Here is a 20,000-nt window from a genome sequence, read left to right as displayed (position 1 = left end):
AGAGCTGGGATTCGAACCGCTGACCCTTCTATCACTGAACGACCCGCTCTACCAACTGAGCTACAGCCGCCCCTGAGGTGATGGGACACCATAAACCCATGATGTGTGATTCCACTCAACACTAATCTGTGTGTGTGTGTGTGTGTGTCCGTCCCGCAGCAACAAGGAGCAGGTGCAGGGTGTGATCCAGTCGTTCCGAGGGAACGTGATCCAGATGTTGCGCCACTCGACGGCGTCCACGTTGGTGGAGTACGCCTACAACGACAAGGCCGTCCTCGCGCAGAGACTCATGCTAGTGGAGGAGATCTACGGGAACACCTTCACCGTCTGCAGGGTGGGGACACACACACACACACACACCTACACTCACACACACACACACACCTACACCTACACACACACACACAGACACCTGCAACACGTGGCACTTCCCACCCCCCATAGACGCACACTTGAACTGGTTGAAGCATGTACTTACTGTGTGTGTGTGCGTGTGCGTGTGTGTGTGTGTGTGTGTGTGTGTGTGTGTGTCAGTCGGCAGAGTGTCCCACGCTGGAGAAGGTTCTGGAGACCTTCCCAGCCAAGCTGAACAGCATCATGGAGGAGATGAAACAGATCCTCACACCCATGGCACAGAAGTAAGGACACACACACACTGAACACACGCACACACACACACTGAACACATTCGCGCACACTTACGGAACACACACACACACACACACGCACTGAACACAGACACACACTGAACACACACACACACACTTACGGAACACACACACACTGAACACACACTTACGGAACACACATACACACACTGAACACACGCACACACACTTACAGAACACACACACACACACACACACACACACCCCTCTGACGTGTGTGTCCTGTCCCCAGGGAAGCGGTGGTGAAACACTCTCTGGTCCACAAGGTGTTCCTGGACTTCTTCCAGCTGTGCCCGTCCAAGCTGAGGACGGAGATGATCGAGTCCATCCGGGAGTCGGTGGTGTACATGGCCTACACACACGACGGCGCCAGGGTCGCCATGCACTGCCTCTGGCACGGGACGCCCAAGGTAGGCACACACACACACACACACACACACACACACACACACACACACACACACACACACACACAGGGAGGGAGGGAGGGAGGGAGGGAGCTCTAGATGCCTGTTGTGCTAAACTCAAGATGGACGTCCAGAGAGATGGACACGGTGGAGTGACGCGTCTGTCTCAACGTGGACGTCCAGAGAGATGGACACGGTGGAGTGACGTGTCTGTCTCAACTTGGACGTCCAGAGAGATGGACACGGTGGAGTGACGTGTCTGTCTCAAGATGGACGTCCAGAGAGATGGACACGGTGGATTGACGTGTCTGTCTCAAGATGGACGTCCAGAGAGATGGACATCGTGGAGTGACGCGTCTCTGTTCTGCGTTTCAGGACAGAAAAGTCATCATCAAAACCATGAAGACGTACATGGTGAAGTTTGCGACGGTAAGCGTGGTCTAACGAGACGCCGCTCGCTCTGTGTGTGTGTGCGTGTGTGTGTGTGTGCGTGTGTGTGTGTGTGTGTGTGAATCCCGTGGTTGGTGAAGCCTCCGTGTGTTCTGCCCTCCAGGGGGAGTTCGGTCACCTGGCGCTGCTGGCCGTGTTCGACAGCGTGGACGACACCAAGCTGGTCAAGCAGGCCGTCCTCTCAGTAGGTCCTTCCTAGTGTTCCACACACATCAGAACCCAAACACTGCTCCTCCTATAAGAACCAAACGCTGCTCCTCAGCCCCCAGTCTGGAGCTGTTCAGTGTTCTGCTGTCGTTCTCTCTCATTTCCTGTCGTTCTCTCTTATTTCCTGTCGTTCTCTCATTTCCTGTCGTTCTCTCTCATTTCCTGTCGTTCTCTCATTTCCTGTCGTTCCCTCATTTCCTGTCGCTCTCTCTCATTTCCTGTTCTCTCTTCCTGTCGTTCTCTCTCATTTCCTGTTCTCATTTCCTGTCGTTCTCTCTCATTTCCTGTTCTCTCTTCCTGTCGTTCTCTCTCATTTCCTGTTCTCATTTCCTGTCGTTCTCTCTCATTTCCTGTCGCTCTCTCATTTCCTGTCGCTCTCTCATTTCCTGTCATTCTCTCTCATTTCCTGTCGTCCTCTCTCATTTCCTGTCATTCGCTCTCATTTCCTGTCGTTCTCTCTCATTTCCTGTCGTTCTCTCTCATTTCCTGTCGTTCTCTCTCATTTCCTGTCATTCCCTCATTTCCTGTCATTCGCTCTCATTTCCTGTCGTTCGCTCTCATTTCCTGTCGTTCTCTCATTTCCTGTCGTTTTCTCTTATTTCCTGTTCTCTCTCATTTCCTGTTCTCTCATTTCCTGTCGTTCTCTCATTTCCTGTCGTTCTCTCTCATTTCCTGTCATTCTCTCTCATTTCCTGTCGTCCTCTCTCATTTCCTGTCGTCCTCTCTCATTTCCTGTCGTCCTCTCTCATTTCCTGTCGCTCTGTTTTACTTCCTGTGTCTGCTCTCCCTCCTCCCCTCTGCAGGAGATCCTGGCGTCCCTGGATGACATCATCAGTAATAAGTACGGCAGGAAGGTTCTTCTGTACCTGCTGAGCCCGCGGGACCGAGCCCACCTGCTACCTGAGATGATCCAGGTGCTGCAGAGGGGCGACGGCAACGCACACAGGTGAGACACACACACACACACACACACAGGTGAGACACACACACACACACACACACACACACACACACACACACACAGGTGAGACACACACACACACACACACACACAGACAGGTGACATACACAGGTGAGACACACACACACACACGGGTGAGACACACACACACACACAGGTGAGACACACAGACAGACAGGTGAGACACACAGATAGACAGGTGAGACACAGACAGGTGAGACACAGACAGACAGGTGAGACACAGACAGGTGAGACACAGACAGACAGGTGAGACACACACAGACAGGTGAGAGACACACAGACTGTCGCCACGGAAGACGGATGGCAGACAGATGGACAGACACAGAAAGACAGAGAGACAGAGACAGACAGAGGGCTGTGATCCCAGATAGGGAGATGGAGGGATATGATTGGTTGAAGAGCTGGCCTTGTCTGTGTGTAATGAACAGTTAAGCTGCTCTGCGTCAGATAAAGGGATATGATCGTGTGTGTGTGTGTGTGTGTGTGCCCGTGTGTGTGTGTGTGTGTGTGCGAGACAGTAAGAAGGACGTCTCGCTGCGTCGTAAGGAGCTCCTGGAGACCGTGTCCCCCCCGCTGCTCCAGTACCTGTGTGACAACGCCGTCTCCATGGTGACGGACAACGCCACCAGCGTGGTGGTGAGCGACATCCTGGGCTCGGCGGCGGGGGACCTGCTGCCCGCCATGCGCGCCGTGGCCGAGCTCGCCACGCGACCCTTCACCCCCGGGGGGACGGACGGACAGGTGGGTGGTGGGTGGGGGTGTGTGGCGACGACTGTGTGTGTGTGTGTGTGTGTGTGTGTGTGTGATGATGATGATGATGATGGTGTGTGTCCTCTGTTGCAGCTGCACATGTGTGAACACCCGGCAGGTCACCTGGTCCTGAAGTGGCTCATAGAACAGGACGCCAAGATGGCGGAGGCTGGGAGGGAAGGTAGGTCTACTTTGTCTGTACTGTCTCTCTACTCTATCTGTGTGTCTACTGTCTCTCTGTCTACTGTCTCTCTATCTGTGTCTACTGTCTCTCTACTCTATCTCTAGTGTCTCTACTCTCTCTACTGTGTCTAGTCTCTCTACTGTGTGTCTACTGTCTATACTGTGTGTCTACTCTGTCTAACTTGTCTCCTGTCTCTATCTGTGTATCTACCGTCTCTTCTGTCTCTCTACTCTGTGTGTCTACTGTCTCTCTGTCTACTGTCTCTCTATCTGTGTGTCTACTGTCTACTCTTTCTCTACTCTATCTGTGTGTCTACTGTACTCTTTCTCTACTCTATCTGTGTGTCTACTGTCTCTACTATCTCTCTAGTGTCTCTACTCTCTCTACTGTCTCTCTACTCTGTGTGTCTACTATCTCTCTACTCTATCTCTAGTGTCTCTACTCTCTCTACTGTGTCTAGTCTCTCTACTGTGCGTCTACCCTCTCTACTGTGTGTCTACTCTGTTTCTGCTGTGTGTCTACTGTGTCTCTACTGTGTGTCTACTCTGTTTCTGCTGTGTGTCTACTGTGTCTCTACTGTGTGTCTACTCTGTGTAACTTGTCTCCTGTCCCCAGAGCGTTTCTCCAGAGTCCTGCTGGACACGGTGGGGCTGGACAAGCTGAAGACCTGGGTTCAGGTCAACAGAGGGGCCCTGGTGCTCTGCTGGTAGGCGCACACACACACACACACACAGACGAAAACACAGAGACACACACACGCACACACACACACACACAAACTACAATAGCACAATAGTACAAGAGCCACAGTTGTTGTATAGCTCTCCATCTGTCTCTCCTCTCTCTCTCTCTGCTCTCTCTATCTGTATCTGTTCTCTCTTCTCTCGCTCTGTCTCTGTTCTCTCTCTGCCCTCTCTCTGCTCTCTCTCTCTCTGCTCTTTCTTTCTCTCTCTGCTCTCTCTGCTCTCTCTCCCTGCTCTCTCTCTCAGACATTAGCATGTAGAGATGACGTTGATAGATTAGCATGTAGTCGGACATGACTGTAGGTCAAAACCCAGTTGTAATTGTTCCTTCTCTCTTATAGGAATATTAATCAACATGTGTCTCTCTCTCTCTCTCTCTCTCCCCACCAGCCTCCTGCGCAGCGCAGACGAAGGGGTCGCCGCGGAGGTCAAGGCGGAGTTAAAGGTCATCGTCTCCGACCTCCAGAAGATCAAGAACAGTAAAGGAGTGGAGGTCCTTCTGGAGAAGCTCGCTGCATAGTGACCATAGTTCTATATGAGATGTACGATTAAAAACCCGCTAAAAATGACATCAAATACTGTCCCTTACCATCCCAACACACACACACACACACACACACCTTTCCGTGCAGGATGTACGTCTAAAGCCGGGTTCAAACACAACAGCCGGAACGAGACGCTAGTTTTCAAAATGTCCGCCTCGCCGCGAGTCTTCCCAGAAGATTTGACACGTTCGAATCTCATAAACTCTGTTTTTAGAACCGTCAGCGTTCAAAACAACAATCGAAACTTTCTTCTAAAGCGATCTCATCTGCGTGTGGACACAGCTTAACTGACCCAGCTTAACTGACGTCCACCCAGGCTACCGACCGGTCTGCCGATGACTGGTCTCTCTCAGCGAGCGTCGGTAGATCTCACCACAGCCGGAAGCTCGCTCTCCACTCCCGGAAGTAATCTGCTGATATGAGGTTTCTGGTGGAAATATTGAAATGTAACGGAAACGGACTTATTCTGGGGCAGGGAGATTTTTTTTTTGTAAGATTTTGTAACTGATGCTATGAACGTGTTGCGCTATACTGGCTGGCTGTCTACCCACTTGTATTAAACAATAAAAGATCTTTGGTTTGTACACGGATCGGTGTGTCTTTCCTGGTCGCACCTTCGAGTCTGAAGCCATGTTTCCATCCACTTGTCAATCGAATTGTGTGAGGGTCGCTAAAAATATGAATGTGAATAAAGCCGGTGAACATGCGTTTCCATCTAGAGCTTTAAATCGGATAAAGCTTTTATCACAAAAGACTTTTATCGAACAAGAGAAAATCCGATGAGATCGACAGTACAAACCTTTTGTCGATTTTCATGATTTTTAATCGAATTTTACCGTTTCCATAAGGCATTTTTAATTCGATATAACTTAATTCGCATAAAACGTGTGGATGGAAACATGGCTTGAGAGAACGGGAACGTTGAGATTCACGTTCTAAGAGATGCCAGTTGACAACTGTGAGGTTTAGAGTGCCGAGATAAAAGCTACATTCTGCTTTGAAAGAGTGAATGCGTATCATGGGAATTAAAAGCTCTAGTTGAAAGTATAAAGCAGGTTTTTGAAAGTATAAAGCAGGTGTAATAAAGTATAAGAATTTTTTTTACTTTAATAATTGATAGCTTACCGACACGTTTAGAAATGAGGAATGGTTAGTAAGGAATGTCGTTGCATGCTTCAACAGTCAGTCTGAGTCAGGACCTTCTACCTACATCGTCCTGAGGGTGTTTCTGAGTAAACACACACACACACACACACACACACACACACACACACACTGGTGGATTAATCCACAGGACTGACCTTCCTGGCTGGTATGAGTCCCATCTGTCCTCCCCATGCTCTCTATCCAGATGTCCAGATCAGCTTTACTCTCTGGAGAAGCCCCCTTCTCACCCCCCCCCCCCCCCCTCTCCTCCTCTGCTCTGGTCAGCAGGGTCACTACGCCCCCCCCCCCCTCTCCTCCTCTGCTCTGGTCAGCAGGGTCACTACGCTACCCCCCCCCCCCCTCTCTCCTCCTCTGCTCTGGTCAGCAGGGTCACTACGCCCCCCCCCCCCCCTGGGAGGAACAGGTCAACCTGGTCTAGACAGAACGCTTCACTAGAGCACATCTAGAAACTACTTCTCAATTACTCCTAGCACACTAACAAGTCTCTGGACACGCTAGTCCTCAACTACCCTAGCACACTAACAGTCTCTGGACACGCTAGTCCTCAACTACCCTAGCACACTAACAGTCTGAACACACTAGTCAACTACCCTAGCACACTAACAGTCTCAACATGCTAGTCAACTACCCTAGCACACTAACAGTCTCTGGACACGCTAGTCCTCAACTACCCTAGCACACTTAGTCTGAACACACTAGTCCTCAACTACCCTAGCACACTAACAGTCTGAACACACTAGTCAACTACCCTAGCACACTAACAGTCTTTGAACACACTAGTCAACTACCCTAGCACACTTAGTCTGAACACACTAGTCCTCAACTACCCTAGCACACTTAGTCTGAACACACTAGTCAACTACCCTAGCACACTAACAGTCTTTGAACACACTAGTCAACTATCCTAGCACACTAACAGTCTCTGGACACGCTAGTCCTCAACTACCCTAGCACACTAACAGTCTCTGGACACGCTAGTCCTCAACTACCCTAGCACACTAACAGTCTTTGAACACACTAGTCAACTACCCTAGCACACTAACAGTCTCTGGACACGCTAGTCCTCAACTACCCTAGCACACTAAGTCTTCACACCTCGCTTGCCTGTAGAAAACACAGATCTACTGTTCAAATTCGTATTATTACATTATTGAAAACTGATTTTCCTACGTTCAGTGAGCGGTCAATGAAAGAGTCTGGTATCAGAGTCACTAGTGGACAGACCAGGACAGGACAGGACAGGGACGTTGGGCAGCCTGTGGAGGACAGAATCGGACGGGTGGACAGGAGAAGTGACCCTGTCTGTCTAATCCACCGGTCACAGAAACAAACGCAAGAAACAAGCTGCCTCCATATTCACCAATCCTCTTTAGAACATGCAATCCTCCACAGAGGCCCGTACATGTATGACCTGCCCTTCAACTCATCCAGCTGTTCAATCTTCAACTCCAACGTGTGGCTGTCCTGTGGATTACGTGTCACGCTTGACGACACACACACACACACACACACACACTCGCAGGGCAGGTAGCTCAGGGGTGGATGGTGTGTGTGGAATAAACAAAGAACGAAGATGGTTCATATTTTTGTTTCAAGTATCGACACAAAGGAGTGAAATAAATGTAAAATATCTCCTCTTGTAGAAATTCTTCTACACCATGAACTCCAGCAGCCTCTGGTAACATTGAAGAACCGTTTTAATGATCATAGCAGCCTCTGGTAACATTGAAGAACCGTTTTAATGATCATCGTCGAGGCAGATAAGGATAATATCAAGATAATAGCAAGATTTTCAAGAATTGATTAATGAGATGTTATATATGTACAGGAGTATCTCAGAAAATTTGAATATTGTGGAAAGTTCATTATTTTCCGTGATTTAATTCAAAAAGTGAAACTTTCATATATTATAGATTCATTACACATGTAGTGAAATATTTCATGGCTGATTGCCTCCATGTCGCTCCACGTTGGTCAGTATCTGGTCAGTATCTGGTCAGTACTGGTCAGTATCTGGTCAGTATTGGTCAGTGCTGGTCAGTACTGGTCAGTCTCCTGGCAGCAGTCCCCCAGCCTGCGGAGGGCCCTCTGGGTCAAGCGGATCTTCCCCCGGGCCCTCAGCTGGGAGCTGGACTCGCTGGCCCTCAGCTTGGCGTAGTAGTGGGAGAACTTGTTGTAGAGGATGGAGATGGGCATGCCGTTCAGGATGATGCCGTAGGAGATGCAGGCGGCGGTCAGCAGACGCCCCAGGTGGGTCTCTGGGAACACGTCCCCGTAGCCCACCGTCGAGATGCTCACCTGGGATAGGGGGGGACATCAGTATGCTGTATGTCTGGGGTCAACCAGGGTCAGAGGTTGAGCTGGGTTTAGGGTCAGAGGTTGAGCTGGGTTTAGGGTCAGGGGTTGAGCTGGGTTTAGGGTCAGAGGTTGAGCTGGGTTTAGGGTCGGGTCAGAGGTTGAGCTGGATTTAGGGTCAGGGGTCAAAGGTTGAGCTGAGTTTAGGGTCAGAGGTTAGAAGTTGAGCTGGGTTTAGGGTCAGAGGTCAAAGGTTGAGCTGAGTTTAGGGTCAGGGGTCGAGCTGGGTTTAGGGTCAGGGTCAGAGGTTGAGCTGGGTTTAGGGTCAGGGTCAGAGGTTGAGCTGGGTTTAGGGTCAGAGGTCACAGGTGGAGCTGGGTTTAGGGTCAGGGTCAGAGGTTGAGCTGGGTTTAGGGTCAGAGGTAGAGCTGGGTTTAGGGTCAGAGGTCAGGTGTCTCACCGCAGCCCACCACCATGCGTGAGGGATGGAGGTGAAGTTGGTGTCGGGGACGTCGTGCTCCACGGTGTAAACCATCGCTGAGAAGATAAAGATCCCCATGGCGATGAACAGGAACAGGCATCGCACCTGATCACCACCACAACAACAACAACAACAACAAACAACAACAGAATCAGTCACATACAGTATGTATTCTGTATTGTTTTTTGTTATGGTTGGTTGCACTTCCTCTGAAGCCTGACAACTTCCAATCTCTTCTCTCCTCCATTCTCCTCTCATCCCTCCCTCCTCCTCCTCTCCTCCTCCTCCTCCTCCTCCTCTCCTCCTCCTCCCCCTCCTCCCTCCTCCTCCTCCTCACCTGCTGGTAACACTGTCTCAGCGTGAAGCCGAACGCCCTCAGTCCGGTGGAGTGTCTCGCCAGCTTCAGGATCCTGAAGATCCTCATGAGCCTCATGATGCGCAGCACCTGTCCCAGCTTCCCCACGCGGCCCACCGTCTCGCTGTCGCCGTGGCGCCGCTGCTCCTCCGTCTCCAGGCTCTCCAGGAGCAGCTGGAGGTAGAGCGGCAGGATGGCCATGAGGTCCACGGCGTTCAGGACGCTGCGACGAAAGCGCCGCAGGTCGGGCGTGGAGACCAGGCGGAGGAGGTACTCCACGGTGAAGAACGCGATGCAGAGGGTCTCCACGTGCTCGCCGTGGCTCCGCCCGCTGGGCCGGCCCGCCGGCGTCCGGTACTGCATCTCCGCCACGGTGTTCAGCGACATGGCGACCAGCGACACCAGCACGAAGAAGCTGGACGCCACCGCCATGAGCTTGGCGGGCACGGAGGAGAAGGGCTTCTCCATCAGGTTCCAGAGGACGCGGCGCTGGCGGCCGAACGCCATGCCGAGGAAGAGCTCGGCGTTCTCCTCCGTCTCCACCTCCTCCTCGAGCTGCCGCTGGATCTTCAGACGCTCGGACAGCTCGTCCTGGCGCTCCTCGAACGAGACGCGGCAGCAGCGGGGGCTGCTACGGATCCGGACGCCCCAGTAACTGATCTCCTCCAGGAAGTTACGAGGGCACAGCTCGTCTGGGGGTGAGGGGTCAAGGGGTCAAGGTCAGAGGATATTGTTGATCAGAATCAGAATTATTCTGATACAGATTCAGCATCTTCTTAACAGGTTAAAAAATTGTTTGGAGTGTCTTGTAAGCCCATCTGGGATGGGTACCTTTGATGGTGCCTGACACTATGATCAATCAATCAATCAACCAACCAGTAAATCAATCAATCAATCAATCAATCAATCAAGCAAGCAATCAATCAAGCAATCAAGCAATCAAGCAATCAAGCAATCAAGCAATCAAGCAATCAAGCAATCAATCAACCAATCAACCAATCAATCAACCACATCTCATCATCTGCCCTTCACAAATATTATAGTATATATATAAACCTTGTATTTATTTTAATCTGCTTTGGTACATCTCCTGTTCTTCATTGTGTATTTGTTTGTCCTTGTCCTTTGTCCCTGTGTACTGCTACTGTAACAATCCATCAGTCCATCCACCCATCCATCCACCCATCCATCCATCCATCCATCCACCCATCCATCCATCCACCCATCCATCCATCCACCCATCCATCCACCCACCCTCCCTCCCTCCCTCCACCCACCCATCCATCCACCATCCACCCATCCCTCCCTCCCTCCCTCCCTCCCTCCCTCCCATCCATCCATCCATCCATCCATCCATCCCTCCCTCCCTCCCTCCCTCCCTCCCTCCCTCCCTCCCTCCCTCCCTCCACCCATCCATCCGCCCCTCCCTCCCTCCCTCCCTCCCTCCCTCCCTCCACCCATCCCTCCCTCCCTCCCTCCATCCTACCTTTAATCCATAGCACCCCAGTCCTGTAGAAGTGGAAGATGTTGTGGAAGATGTCGGGGTCCCTGTCAAAGAAGAACTCGTTGTTGTGGACCGTGTAATCGTCACACAGGTCCAGCCTCCTGCTGTGGTCCAGGCAGGTGGCCAGCCGGCCGATGCGTGTCCTGGGGTACCTGGCGGCCGCGCTGTGGGAGATCTGGTACACCTTCCCGCCCACGTTGATGTTCAGCACGCCGCTCCTGGAGGAGGAGGAGGAGGAGGAGGAGCCGAGCGGCCAGGATGGCGAGGCGGCGGCGTGGACGACGTCGTCCTCCAGCTCGTCCTCGTCCTCGGTGGATACGTCGTCGACGTCCCGGTTGATCTCCGGAGCGCTGGTCCACGCCGTCATCGGGAGCGTCAGGCGGCCCGGCGGGTCCAGCTCCCCCGTGGGGAGGCTGACCACGTCGTTTGGGAAGAGGCGCTGGCGCCTGGTCTTCAGCTGTGGCATGGTCGTCGTGTGTTCGGGTGTGTGTGAGTGTGTGTGTGTGTCTTGTCCGCCCGCCACGGCTCACTGCCAGAGAGGAAGTACCCATCTGATAACCCCTAGCTGGTTGTCGCGCACACACACACACACACACACACACACACACACACACACCGCTGAGTGGAGAGATAACGCCGGCTAATGTTGCTTTCTAAGAGGATCTGGCTGCTTAACGTTTTATATTCTATCATCCTCTTCCCCTCTCTCTCCCTCCATCTATCTCCCTCCCTTCCCCCCTCTCTCCCCCTCTCTCCCTCCCTCCATCTATCTCCCTCCCTCCCTTCCCCCCTCTCTCCCCCTCTCTCCCTCCCTCCATCTATCTCCCTCCCTCCCTTCCCCCCTCTCTCCCCCTCTCTCCCTCCCTTCCCCCCTCTCTCCCCTTCTCTCCCTCCCTCCCTCTCCCCCTCTCTCTGTCCTCTCCTCCCTCTCTCCCCTTCTCTCCCTCCCTCCATCTCTCTCCCTCCCTTCCCCTCTCTCCCCTTCTCTCCCTCCCTCCATCTCTCTCCCTCCCTTCCCCTCTCTCCCCTTCTCTCCCTCCCTCCATCTCTCTCCCTCCCTTCCCCCCTATCTCCCCTTCTCTCCCTCCCTCCCTCTCTCTCTGTCCTCTCCTCCCTCTCTCTCCCCTTCTCTCCCTCCCTCCCTCCCTCCATCTCTTTCTCACCACTTTCTCCCTCTCTCCCCCTCTCTCTGTCCTCTCCTCCCTCTCTCTCTGCTCTCTCTCTCTCTATCCATCCCTTATTCCTCCTGACAATTATTGGACATTTGGACTGACGCCTACAGCTGTCATCTGTCTGTTTCTGCATCTTGTGTACCGTACCCTTCCTCCGACCTGCAGATAAAAGGAGATGAGTGAAGATGGTTCCAGACTCGGACCTCTTTGTCTTTCTGCTCATTAAACATATTGTGGTTCTCCACTCAAACTCCGCCTCCTGTCTGCTACATCTCCCTAACCCTATTCTATTGTGTGGTTCTATCTGGAGTACACACACACACACACACACACACACACACACGCCCCTCAAACACACCCCTCACAATTAACTCTTTACTATTATTTGAATTGTTTCAGGCAAATGAAAAATGAGCTAAAATGTGCTCAACTCACAATAGTTTTAAGTCTTTTAACAACTGGATGCTCAATCCTCAAAAAAAGCAGACCTATGAAAGAGAGACTAGGCACTTCAAGTTGATCCACTTTCATTTGCCAGACATTTCGGGTAATAGGGAGCCAGAGGGTAAACTACGCCCTCTACTGGTTGTTTTTGCATATAACGATAGTTGTGCTTACATAGAGCGTAGGCCTGTTGTGGTTTTTCACACGCCTCTGTAATATGATCTTTAGAAACGAAATAGCTTCCTCACTTGCTAAGCACAACTAGTGATTCATAAAGACAGATTGATGAAAACAACCGTTTCGCGGCAGAAAATAGATTTTTTAGAAGCTGCATTCTCAGTGCCCCGTCCGCCGCCATTACATGGATATACTGGCTCGCGCTGGATTTTACATTTCTTCTACAGGCCTCCGAATTACACCAAAGTGATCTCGGTGAGTCAAACGTCTTATAACATGCTGTAAATAAGGTCCAGGTTGTCAAAAACGAGCATTCTCCTTTAAAACTATTTCTCCAGTGTTCTGACAAGACTGTCTGGTAGGTTCTGCAGTGCGGGGAACCGTGTAAAACAAGGAACATGGAACAGGAACCATCACTCACTTGGCCCCATGACAGTCCCGGGGGCTCTTTCTATGGAATTCGAGCTTCCCGTTGGCTCCCTGTGTAGAATGTGGATTTATGAGATGGTTTCAGCTTCCATCTGTGCCCCCTAACTCCATCATACGGTCTATTCAGACTGACATGCAGAGGTTCTGCGATTCAAAGCCCTGGTGCTTTATATAGAACCATAATCCCGCTGGCAGCGCCACCGTCATGGGAGAGAGGGCGAGAGAGGGGGAGGAAGGAGGCGAGCCTCTGGTGATGATCTCTGTGTTGTAGTGATAAATCCAGGTCACCATCAGAACTATATGCAGATGGATTAAACCAGTTGGTTGGTTCCCAACGGATTACGTTCTTGGAAACATTGCACACATCTCTCAGGGCTGATGTCCATGGGTGTTAGTGGAGAAAGTGTGTGTGTGTGTGTGTGTGTGTCAACCTTCCTTTTTTAAGGATTACTGCAAAGCAGTATGACTTCCTGTTTGTCACAACTGAAGCTATACTGCCCCCTGTCTCTACCACCGTAACAATCTAGACCTCTGGCAAACCACTTCCAGGTCAAAGGGTCACAGCAGGTCAGAACAAACCACTTCCAGGTCAAAGGGTCACAGCGGGTCTGGACAAACCACTTCCAGGTCAAAGGGTCACAGCAGGTCTGAACAAATCACTTCCAGGTCAAAGGGTCACAGCAGGTCTGAACAAACCACTTCCAGGTCAAAGGGTCACAGCAGGTCTGAACAAACCACTTCCAGGTCAAAGAGTCACAGCCGGTGTGGGTGTCGTTTTATTTGAAGTGATTGTAAATCGGTGTCGTCTTCACAATACAGAGCTTCTGAGTCCCCCTGTACAAGGCTATAAAAGTTCACAGCAACGGCACACAAACATACAAAATAGTTTAACAAATTCAGTGTTGTTTTGTTTGTTTTTTTAAATACATCTTCCTCTACCCAGATACTATGCCCAACCATAGCAAAAATTGATTTCAGTCAAATGTATACAATCTTATTTACAGGAGTAGCGAGGGGTCAAAGTGCATCAGAGTCCTGATTCTGGTGGCTGTGGGGGGTGGAGGATTAGGGGGAGGGGTTATATACAATGTTTACAAACGCGTGTGCCACCACATTCCCCGCACAGAGCTCAGCTTTAGAAGGAGGCTTTTCTGGAGGTAATGCTGATTAGGAAAAAAAAGGAAGTAATGTACATCTTAAAGACAGCACTGTCTAAAACATCTTAAAGACATCACCGTCTAAATTTGCTTCTCGTTAATATGCACACCCCCGCATCGCTTAGAAACCACGATGACCTACGACCTCAATACGAGGCCAGACGAGAATCGTTGACCCGTGATTGGGCGACAGAGGAAGGGGGAGGGATTAGAGAGGCCACACACCCCATAATCCCGCTGACACTTTGGACATACTTGGTGTGCGAGTCAGACATGGCTCATTAGCATATTCGCACACGTAATGGAGTCCCCGCGCCCCTGATAAACAACAACAAGGTAATGCACTTCAAAAGGCTTGTGGTCGTTAGCTCCGCCAGGGAAAAAGCCGTTGGCACGGAAACAGAGTGTTGAGAAGTGGGTTAGGAGAGGTCATCATCTGTGTTGACCACCGAGATCTAGAGAGAAGGAGGGAGGGAGAGAATGAGACTGCTAATTCACATACAATAGATAGAGAATTAATTTATTAAAATTTAATTAGCGGCTTGGGAGGTCTGCCTGTAATGGGGGATGCAGGGGATTGGCTGATGTGTTGAAGGTACAGGATCAATTGTTTAGAGGGGAGCGGGACATTAAGGGATTACCAGTTCACCAAATCACACTCCTGTAATCTCAGTCACACTCCTGTAATCTCAGTCACACTCCTGTAATCCCAGTCACACTCCTGTAATCCCAGTCACACTCCTGTAATCCCAGTCACACTCCTGTAATCCCAGTCACACTCCTGTAATCCCAGTCACACTCTTGTAATCTCAGTCACACTCCTGTAATCTCTGTCACACTCCTGTAATCTCTGTCACACTCCTGTAATCTGTCACACTCCTGTAATCTCAGTCACACTCCTGTAATCTCTGTCACACTCCTGTAATCTCTGTCACACTCCTGTAATCTGTCACACTCCTGTAATCTGTCACACTCCTGTAATCTCAGACTACTGTAATCACAGTAACACTCCAGTAATCTCAGTCACACTCCTGTAATCTCAATAACACTCCTATAATCTGTCACACTCCTGTAATCTCAGACTACTGTAACGGTCATGTTGGAGCTGGGAGCTGATTGGCTACTCACTGCAGGGTAGGTGTGTCCTACGTTGGCGCCATGCCGGGTGATGTCAATGCTCAGGTCTTCTTCTGTGGTCTTCAGGTAGACCGGGTTGTCGAAATTCATCGTCTTCTGGTTCCTCAGCTGCCAGTTCCTCCACATCAGGTAGGCTCCGCCCACCGCCATGGCGAGCACCACTACCGGGGAGAGGGGGAGGAGCCAGACGAAGAAAACGTGTCGTTATAGGATCACCGCACGCCGACGTCTCCGAACCCGTGTGTGTGTGTGTGTGTGTGTGTGTGTGTGTGTGTGTGTGTGTATACACTCACAGACAGGCAGGATGGCCCAGGCAGCAGCTGATCCTCTAGCTGTGGAGTCGACTTCATGAATGGATGCGCTCACGTTGGCCTCTGCAGAACAACACGGCGAGAGTTACAACACACACACACACACACACACACGTCTATACACACCACCCTAACACGGGAGATAACACACCGATGTCCTGATGGTTGAGGATGTTGAGAGATGGCAGCAGAGAGAGAGAGAGAGAGAGAGAGAGAGAGAGAGAGAGAGAGAGAGAGTGACATGACTGGTAAACAGCAGGTGAATGGAGGGAGGAACATTGATTGGTTGTTCAAGATGGATGCTTCCACCAGTCTGCCAACTGGGACTGGCAGCCTCACCCTACCCTGGCACCCAACTCCGCTCTGGGGCATCCTACTGCCCGGCACTGCCCCCCTGCTGGGGCTCGGTCAAGGGCCCTGAACCTCAACAGTCTGGATCAACACCACACTGAACCTCAACAGTCTGGACCAACACCGCACTGATCCTCAAGGCCCAGACTGAACTGAGCTCTGCTTCCAAGTGTTAGCTGGTTAAAAGACTACAACTACGATCCAAACCCTGGTTAAAAGACTACAACTAGCAGTCCAAACCCTGGTTAAAATACTACAACTAGCAGTGCAAACCCTGGTTAAAAGACTACAAGTAGCAGTAGAAACCCTGGTTAAAAGACTACAACTACCAGTACAAACCCTGGTTAAAAGACTACAACTAGCAGTACAAACCCTGGTTAAAAGACTACAAGTAGCAGTAGAAACCCTGGTTAAAAGACTACAACTACCAGTACACACCCTGGTTAAAAGACTACAACTACCAGTACACACGCTGGTTAAAAGACTACAACTAGCAGTACAAACCCTGGTTAAAGACTACAACTAGCAGTACACACACTGGTTAAAAGACTACAACTACCAGTACACACACTGGTTAAAAGACTACAACTAGCAATACACACTGGTTAAAAGACTACAACTACCAGTACACACGCTGGTTAAAAGACTACAAATAGCAGTGCAAACCCTGGTTAAAAAGACTACAACTACCAGCAGAAACCCTGGTTAAAAGGCGGGAGGCAGGCGGGCAGGTGATGTCATTACCTGGGGGCGGGAGTATCAGCGCTTTTCCAGCGTCCTTTGAGGAAGGGGGCGTGGGAACTGTCATAAAAAAACAACAACAACAAAAAAATCTTTGGCAAAGTTGCTCAATCTAACTCAGACTTTCTGGAAGCCAAACCAAGCAGACAGACAGACAGAAGAGCAGCCCCAGCACCCTGCCAGACAGACACAGAGACAGACAGACACAGAGACAGACAGACAGAGAGACAGAGAGACAGAGAGACAGAGAGACAGAGAGACAGAGAGACAGACAGACAGACAGACAGACAGACAGACAGACAGAAGAGCAGCCCCAGCACCCTGCCAGACAGACAGAGAGAGACAGACACAGACAGACACAGACGGCAGCCACAGCACTCTGCTCAAGCCAGGGATACCACAGCTAGCTGACTGAGGGGTAGATACCACAGCTAGCTGACTAGAGGAGATACCACAGCTAGCTGACTAGAGAAGGAGATAACACAGCTGAGTAGAGATACCACAGCTAGCTGACTGAGGGGTAGATACCACAGCTAGCTGACTAGAGGAGATACCACAGCTAGCTGACTAGAGGAGATACCACAGCTAGCTGACTAGAGGAGATACCACAGCTAGCTGACTAGAGGAGATACCACAGCTAGCTGACTAGAGGAGATACCACAGCTAGCTGACTGAGGGGTAGATACCACAGCTAGCTGACTAGAGGAGATACCACAGCTAGCTGACTAGAGGAGATACCACAGCTAGCTGACTAGAGGAGATACCACAGCTAGCTGACTAGAGGAGATACCACAGCTAGCTGACTAGAGGAGATACCACAGCTAGCTGACTGAGGAGTAGATACCACAGCGATCAGGTCTGCTAACGAGGGGCTACGATGGCGATGATTGATGAGAAGACAGGTGAAGAGGGAGGAGAGGATATGATGAAAGAGTCTGACAGACATGACTGAAACGTATGTCGGTTCGTGATCATTAAACCCAGAGCACAGCTGCTCAGGAGGACTCCCTGGCCCCCAGACAGATTAACCCACCTCAGGAAGCCCCGCCCCCAGCCCCGCCCCCCCACCACCCTCAAACATAAAGGGCGCCCTGCTCGTAGCCAGCCAGCCGGCCCGGGGGCTGGGGGATAAAGACAGATGGATTAATTCCACCCACCTCTGCCCCTCTCCCAGCTTGGCTTCAAACTCCTGCTCACTTAAAAAAAAAAGCCTGAAACCCACAATGGCCCCCAGGGACCCCCCTGCTCCCCAAACCCCCCCCCCCAACCCAGAGCTGTCTGGCTCCACAGCTAAGAGTAGAAGCATTCAGTATTCATCTCCTGACTGAATACTGAACAACCCCGGTGCCGTCTGTAGACTTCTAAACACGAGGGGAGCGAGTTAGGGGAGACGGGGCACATAGAGACCAGCGGGAGAGACCGGCGGGGCCGACAAAGCGGGACGAGAGGAGGAGAGACCAGCGGGAGAAGGAGACCAGCCGGAAAGGGAGGAAGACAACAGGCCACAGCAGAGCAGACGATCAAGGACAGGAAGAAAAAACGGTATCATGACACGTCAGTTATAACCTTCAACTGTCACAATTTCACCTCATAAAGTCATAGTTTAACCCTCAACGGTCATTTGAACCTCGACTGTCACAGTTTCGTCTCAGTTTAACCCCCGAGTGCCCGGCACCGTGGCGTGTCTGACCTGGCCTGCAGCGGAGGCCATCGGCGGCCAGCTCCTGGTCCTGGGGACACAGACAGGTGAATTTGGGCGAGTGTTTGTTGATCTGCGGCGCGGGGAGGCACATGTAGCTGCAGCCGCCGTTCTCCCCCTTCTCACTGCACCAGTTGGTACCTGCGGGCGGTCGAAGACGAGCCAGGATATGAACAACAACATTAAAGTCGCACTGAAATGAAAAAAGCATTCTGTCCCATTTTGGTTCACATAATTGGTCACAGTGTTCACCTATTCAACGATGTATGCCAAAAAAATTACAAAATTCTACTTTTGTTGTAATCTTATATCAAAGTATAGAATTTCTTACTTCCTGGAAAACGGTAGGTCACGTGCAATGACGACAACAGGTACCTTCGATTTTAGGCCAATAATCTCACGACATCCACCCGTCAATCAACGCTATCCTTCTATCGAATCTGTCTAAAGTTCTTAAAACCCGTCCACTTGTCAATGTTCCAATCAAATTCCTCTAAACATATGTCCCACCCTCATAGCTTGTTTGCGTCGGAAATATGTCAAACTACGGAAGTTAGATGATCTCAAACGTCCGTTTCAGTGCGACTTTAAAGAGCACAATCTCTTATGCTATTAGCATGCTAGCGCTAGTTGCTAGTTGTCAGTTTGCTCTCGATCTCAAAACCCCTCCAAAACCCCTAAACCCTGTATAAATATCTCCATTTGCACGGTTGGAAGGGTTTGTGGTAAACGCCCCAGAAATTCGGCGTTATTAGACCTTGGTTGGACTTTAACAGACTGTGTTGTTTGGTCAGTTGAAACTGGTTTTCTTGTTGCCTGCATAGAAAAGAATGTGCATCTACTATCTTGTGTTTGTGGAACTAAGCGCCCTTGATCGTCTCCGCTCGCGCATTCCTCGCCACGCCAAATCTCTCCGTCGACAAAACAGGCATGAACCTGGAGTGTGTGTGTGTGGGGGGGGGGGGGGGGGGGGGCAAGGGCCTGGAAGCAACTAATACACCAAGGCTGACAGTATACTTGTTAACTGTAACTCCTAATTCGCCTTATTCACCTCAGCTGCCATATTGGTCAGCCTGACGTAATGAGGGGTGCGGATGCGGAAGTGCCCGTTGACTTCAATGTTAAAAGTTCACTGTAAAAACACCACTTCAAGAACCAAAATAGTCAAAACAACAGACTGAATACACTATCGGTGTTACAAACTCATCATTACCAGACTCCGATTGTTTTTCACTGCCGTTGTTTTCGCGTTTGGAAATACATGGGAGTGAATGCAGCTGACGGCTAACTATGGCTCATTCCATGTATTTCCAAACGCAAAAACAACGGCAGTGAAAAACAGAGTCTGGTAATGATGAGTTTGTAACCCCGATAGTGTATCAGTCTGTTATTTGGACTATTTTGGTTCTTGAAGTCGTGTTTTTACAGCGAACCTTTAACATTGAAGTCAACGGGCACTTCCGCATCCACACCCCAGACTGACCAATATGGCTGCCGGGTGAGTAAGGCGAATTGGGGGCCGCCATTTCTCAGATTGCAGGCTGAGTTTGACGGCCCCCCTACTGCTCCTGCTCCAGAGGGGGGTCCGGCGCGGCCGTACCGGACAGCTGGATGAGCTCGTGGTAGACGATGATGTCCTGCGGC

At 50.8% G+C, this 20,000-nt stretch overlaps 3 protein-coding genes across 3 annotated transcripts in view; 1 reads left to right on the top strand and 2 right to left on the bottom strand.

Annotated features, from left to right (window-relative positions):
- pum3 (pumilio RNA-binding family member 3) overlaps positions 1-5,401 on the top strand; it is an 11,169-nt gene extending 5,768 nt beyond the window's left edge. The window contains exons 8-17 of the mRNA XM_084460032.1: positions 160-334; positions 535-638; positions 901-1,078; positions 1,451-1,504; positions 1,629-1,709; positions 2,536-2,678; positions 3,233-3,455; positions 3,558-3,645; positions 4,264-4,354; positions 4,782-5,401. Coding sequence (XP_084316158.1) covers positions 160-334; positions 535-638; positions 901-1,078; positions 1,451-1,504; positions 1,629-1,709; positions 2,536-2,678; positions 3,233-3,455; positions 3,558-3,645; positions 4,264-4,354; positions 4,782-4,911 — 1,267 coding nt within the window. The 3' untranslated portion in view covers positions 4,912-5,401. The remainder of the gene's footprint in view (positions 1-159; positions 335-534; positions 639-900; positions 1,079-1,450; positions 1,505-1,628; positions 1,710-2,535; positions 2,679-3,232; positions 3,456-3,557; positions 3,646-4,263; positions 4,355-4,781) is intronic.
- Positions 5,402-8,140: 2,739 nt separating this feature from the next.
- On the bottom strand, positions 8,141-11,204 carry LOC311327123 (potassium voltage-gated channel subfamily V member 2-like; the record flags this gene model as incomplete). The annotated part of the gene is made up of 4 exons (XM_084460150.1): positions 8,141-8,401; positions 8,859-8,984; positions 9,217-9,926; positions 10,721-11,204. The coding sequence occupies 4 exons, from the start codon at positions 11,202-11,204 to the stop codon at positions 8,141-8,143; spliced, it is 1,581 nt and encodes a 526-aa protein (XP_084316276.1).
- Positions 11,205-14,237: 3,033 nt separating this feature from the next.
- Positions 14,238-20,000, bottom strand: part of LOC311327029 (very low-density lipoprotein receptor-like) — a 23,907-nt gene continuing 18,144 nt past the window's right edge. The window contains exons 14-18 of the mRNA XM_084460038.1: positions 19,957-20,000; positions 18,297-18,497; positions 15,548-15,649; positions 15,246-15,415; positions 14,238-14,572 (exon numbers count right to left, since the gene is read on the bottom strand). The exon at positions 19,957-20,000 is cut by the window's right edge and continues 98 nt beyond it. Of these exons, the coding sequence (XP_084316164.1) occupies positions 14,537-14,572; positions 15,246-15,415; positions 15,548-15,649; positions 18,297-18,497; positions 19,957-20,000 (553 nt within the window). The 3' untranslated portion in view covers positions 14,238-14,536. The remainder of the gene's footprint in view (positions 14,573-15,245; positions 15,416-15,547; positions 15,650-18,296; positions 18,498-19,956) is intronic.

Source organism: Borostomias antarcticus (assembly GCF_949987555.1).
Source record: "Borostomias antarcticus genome assembly, chromosome: 30".
Taxonomy (NCBI): domain Eukaryota; kingdom Metazoa; phylum Chordata; class Actinopteri; order Stomiiformes; family Stomiidae; genus Borostomias; species Borostomias antarcticus.
Note: the sequence above shows the minus strand (reverse complement) of the source record. Positions and strands in the feature narration are given on the sequence as shown.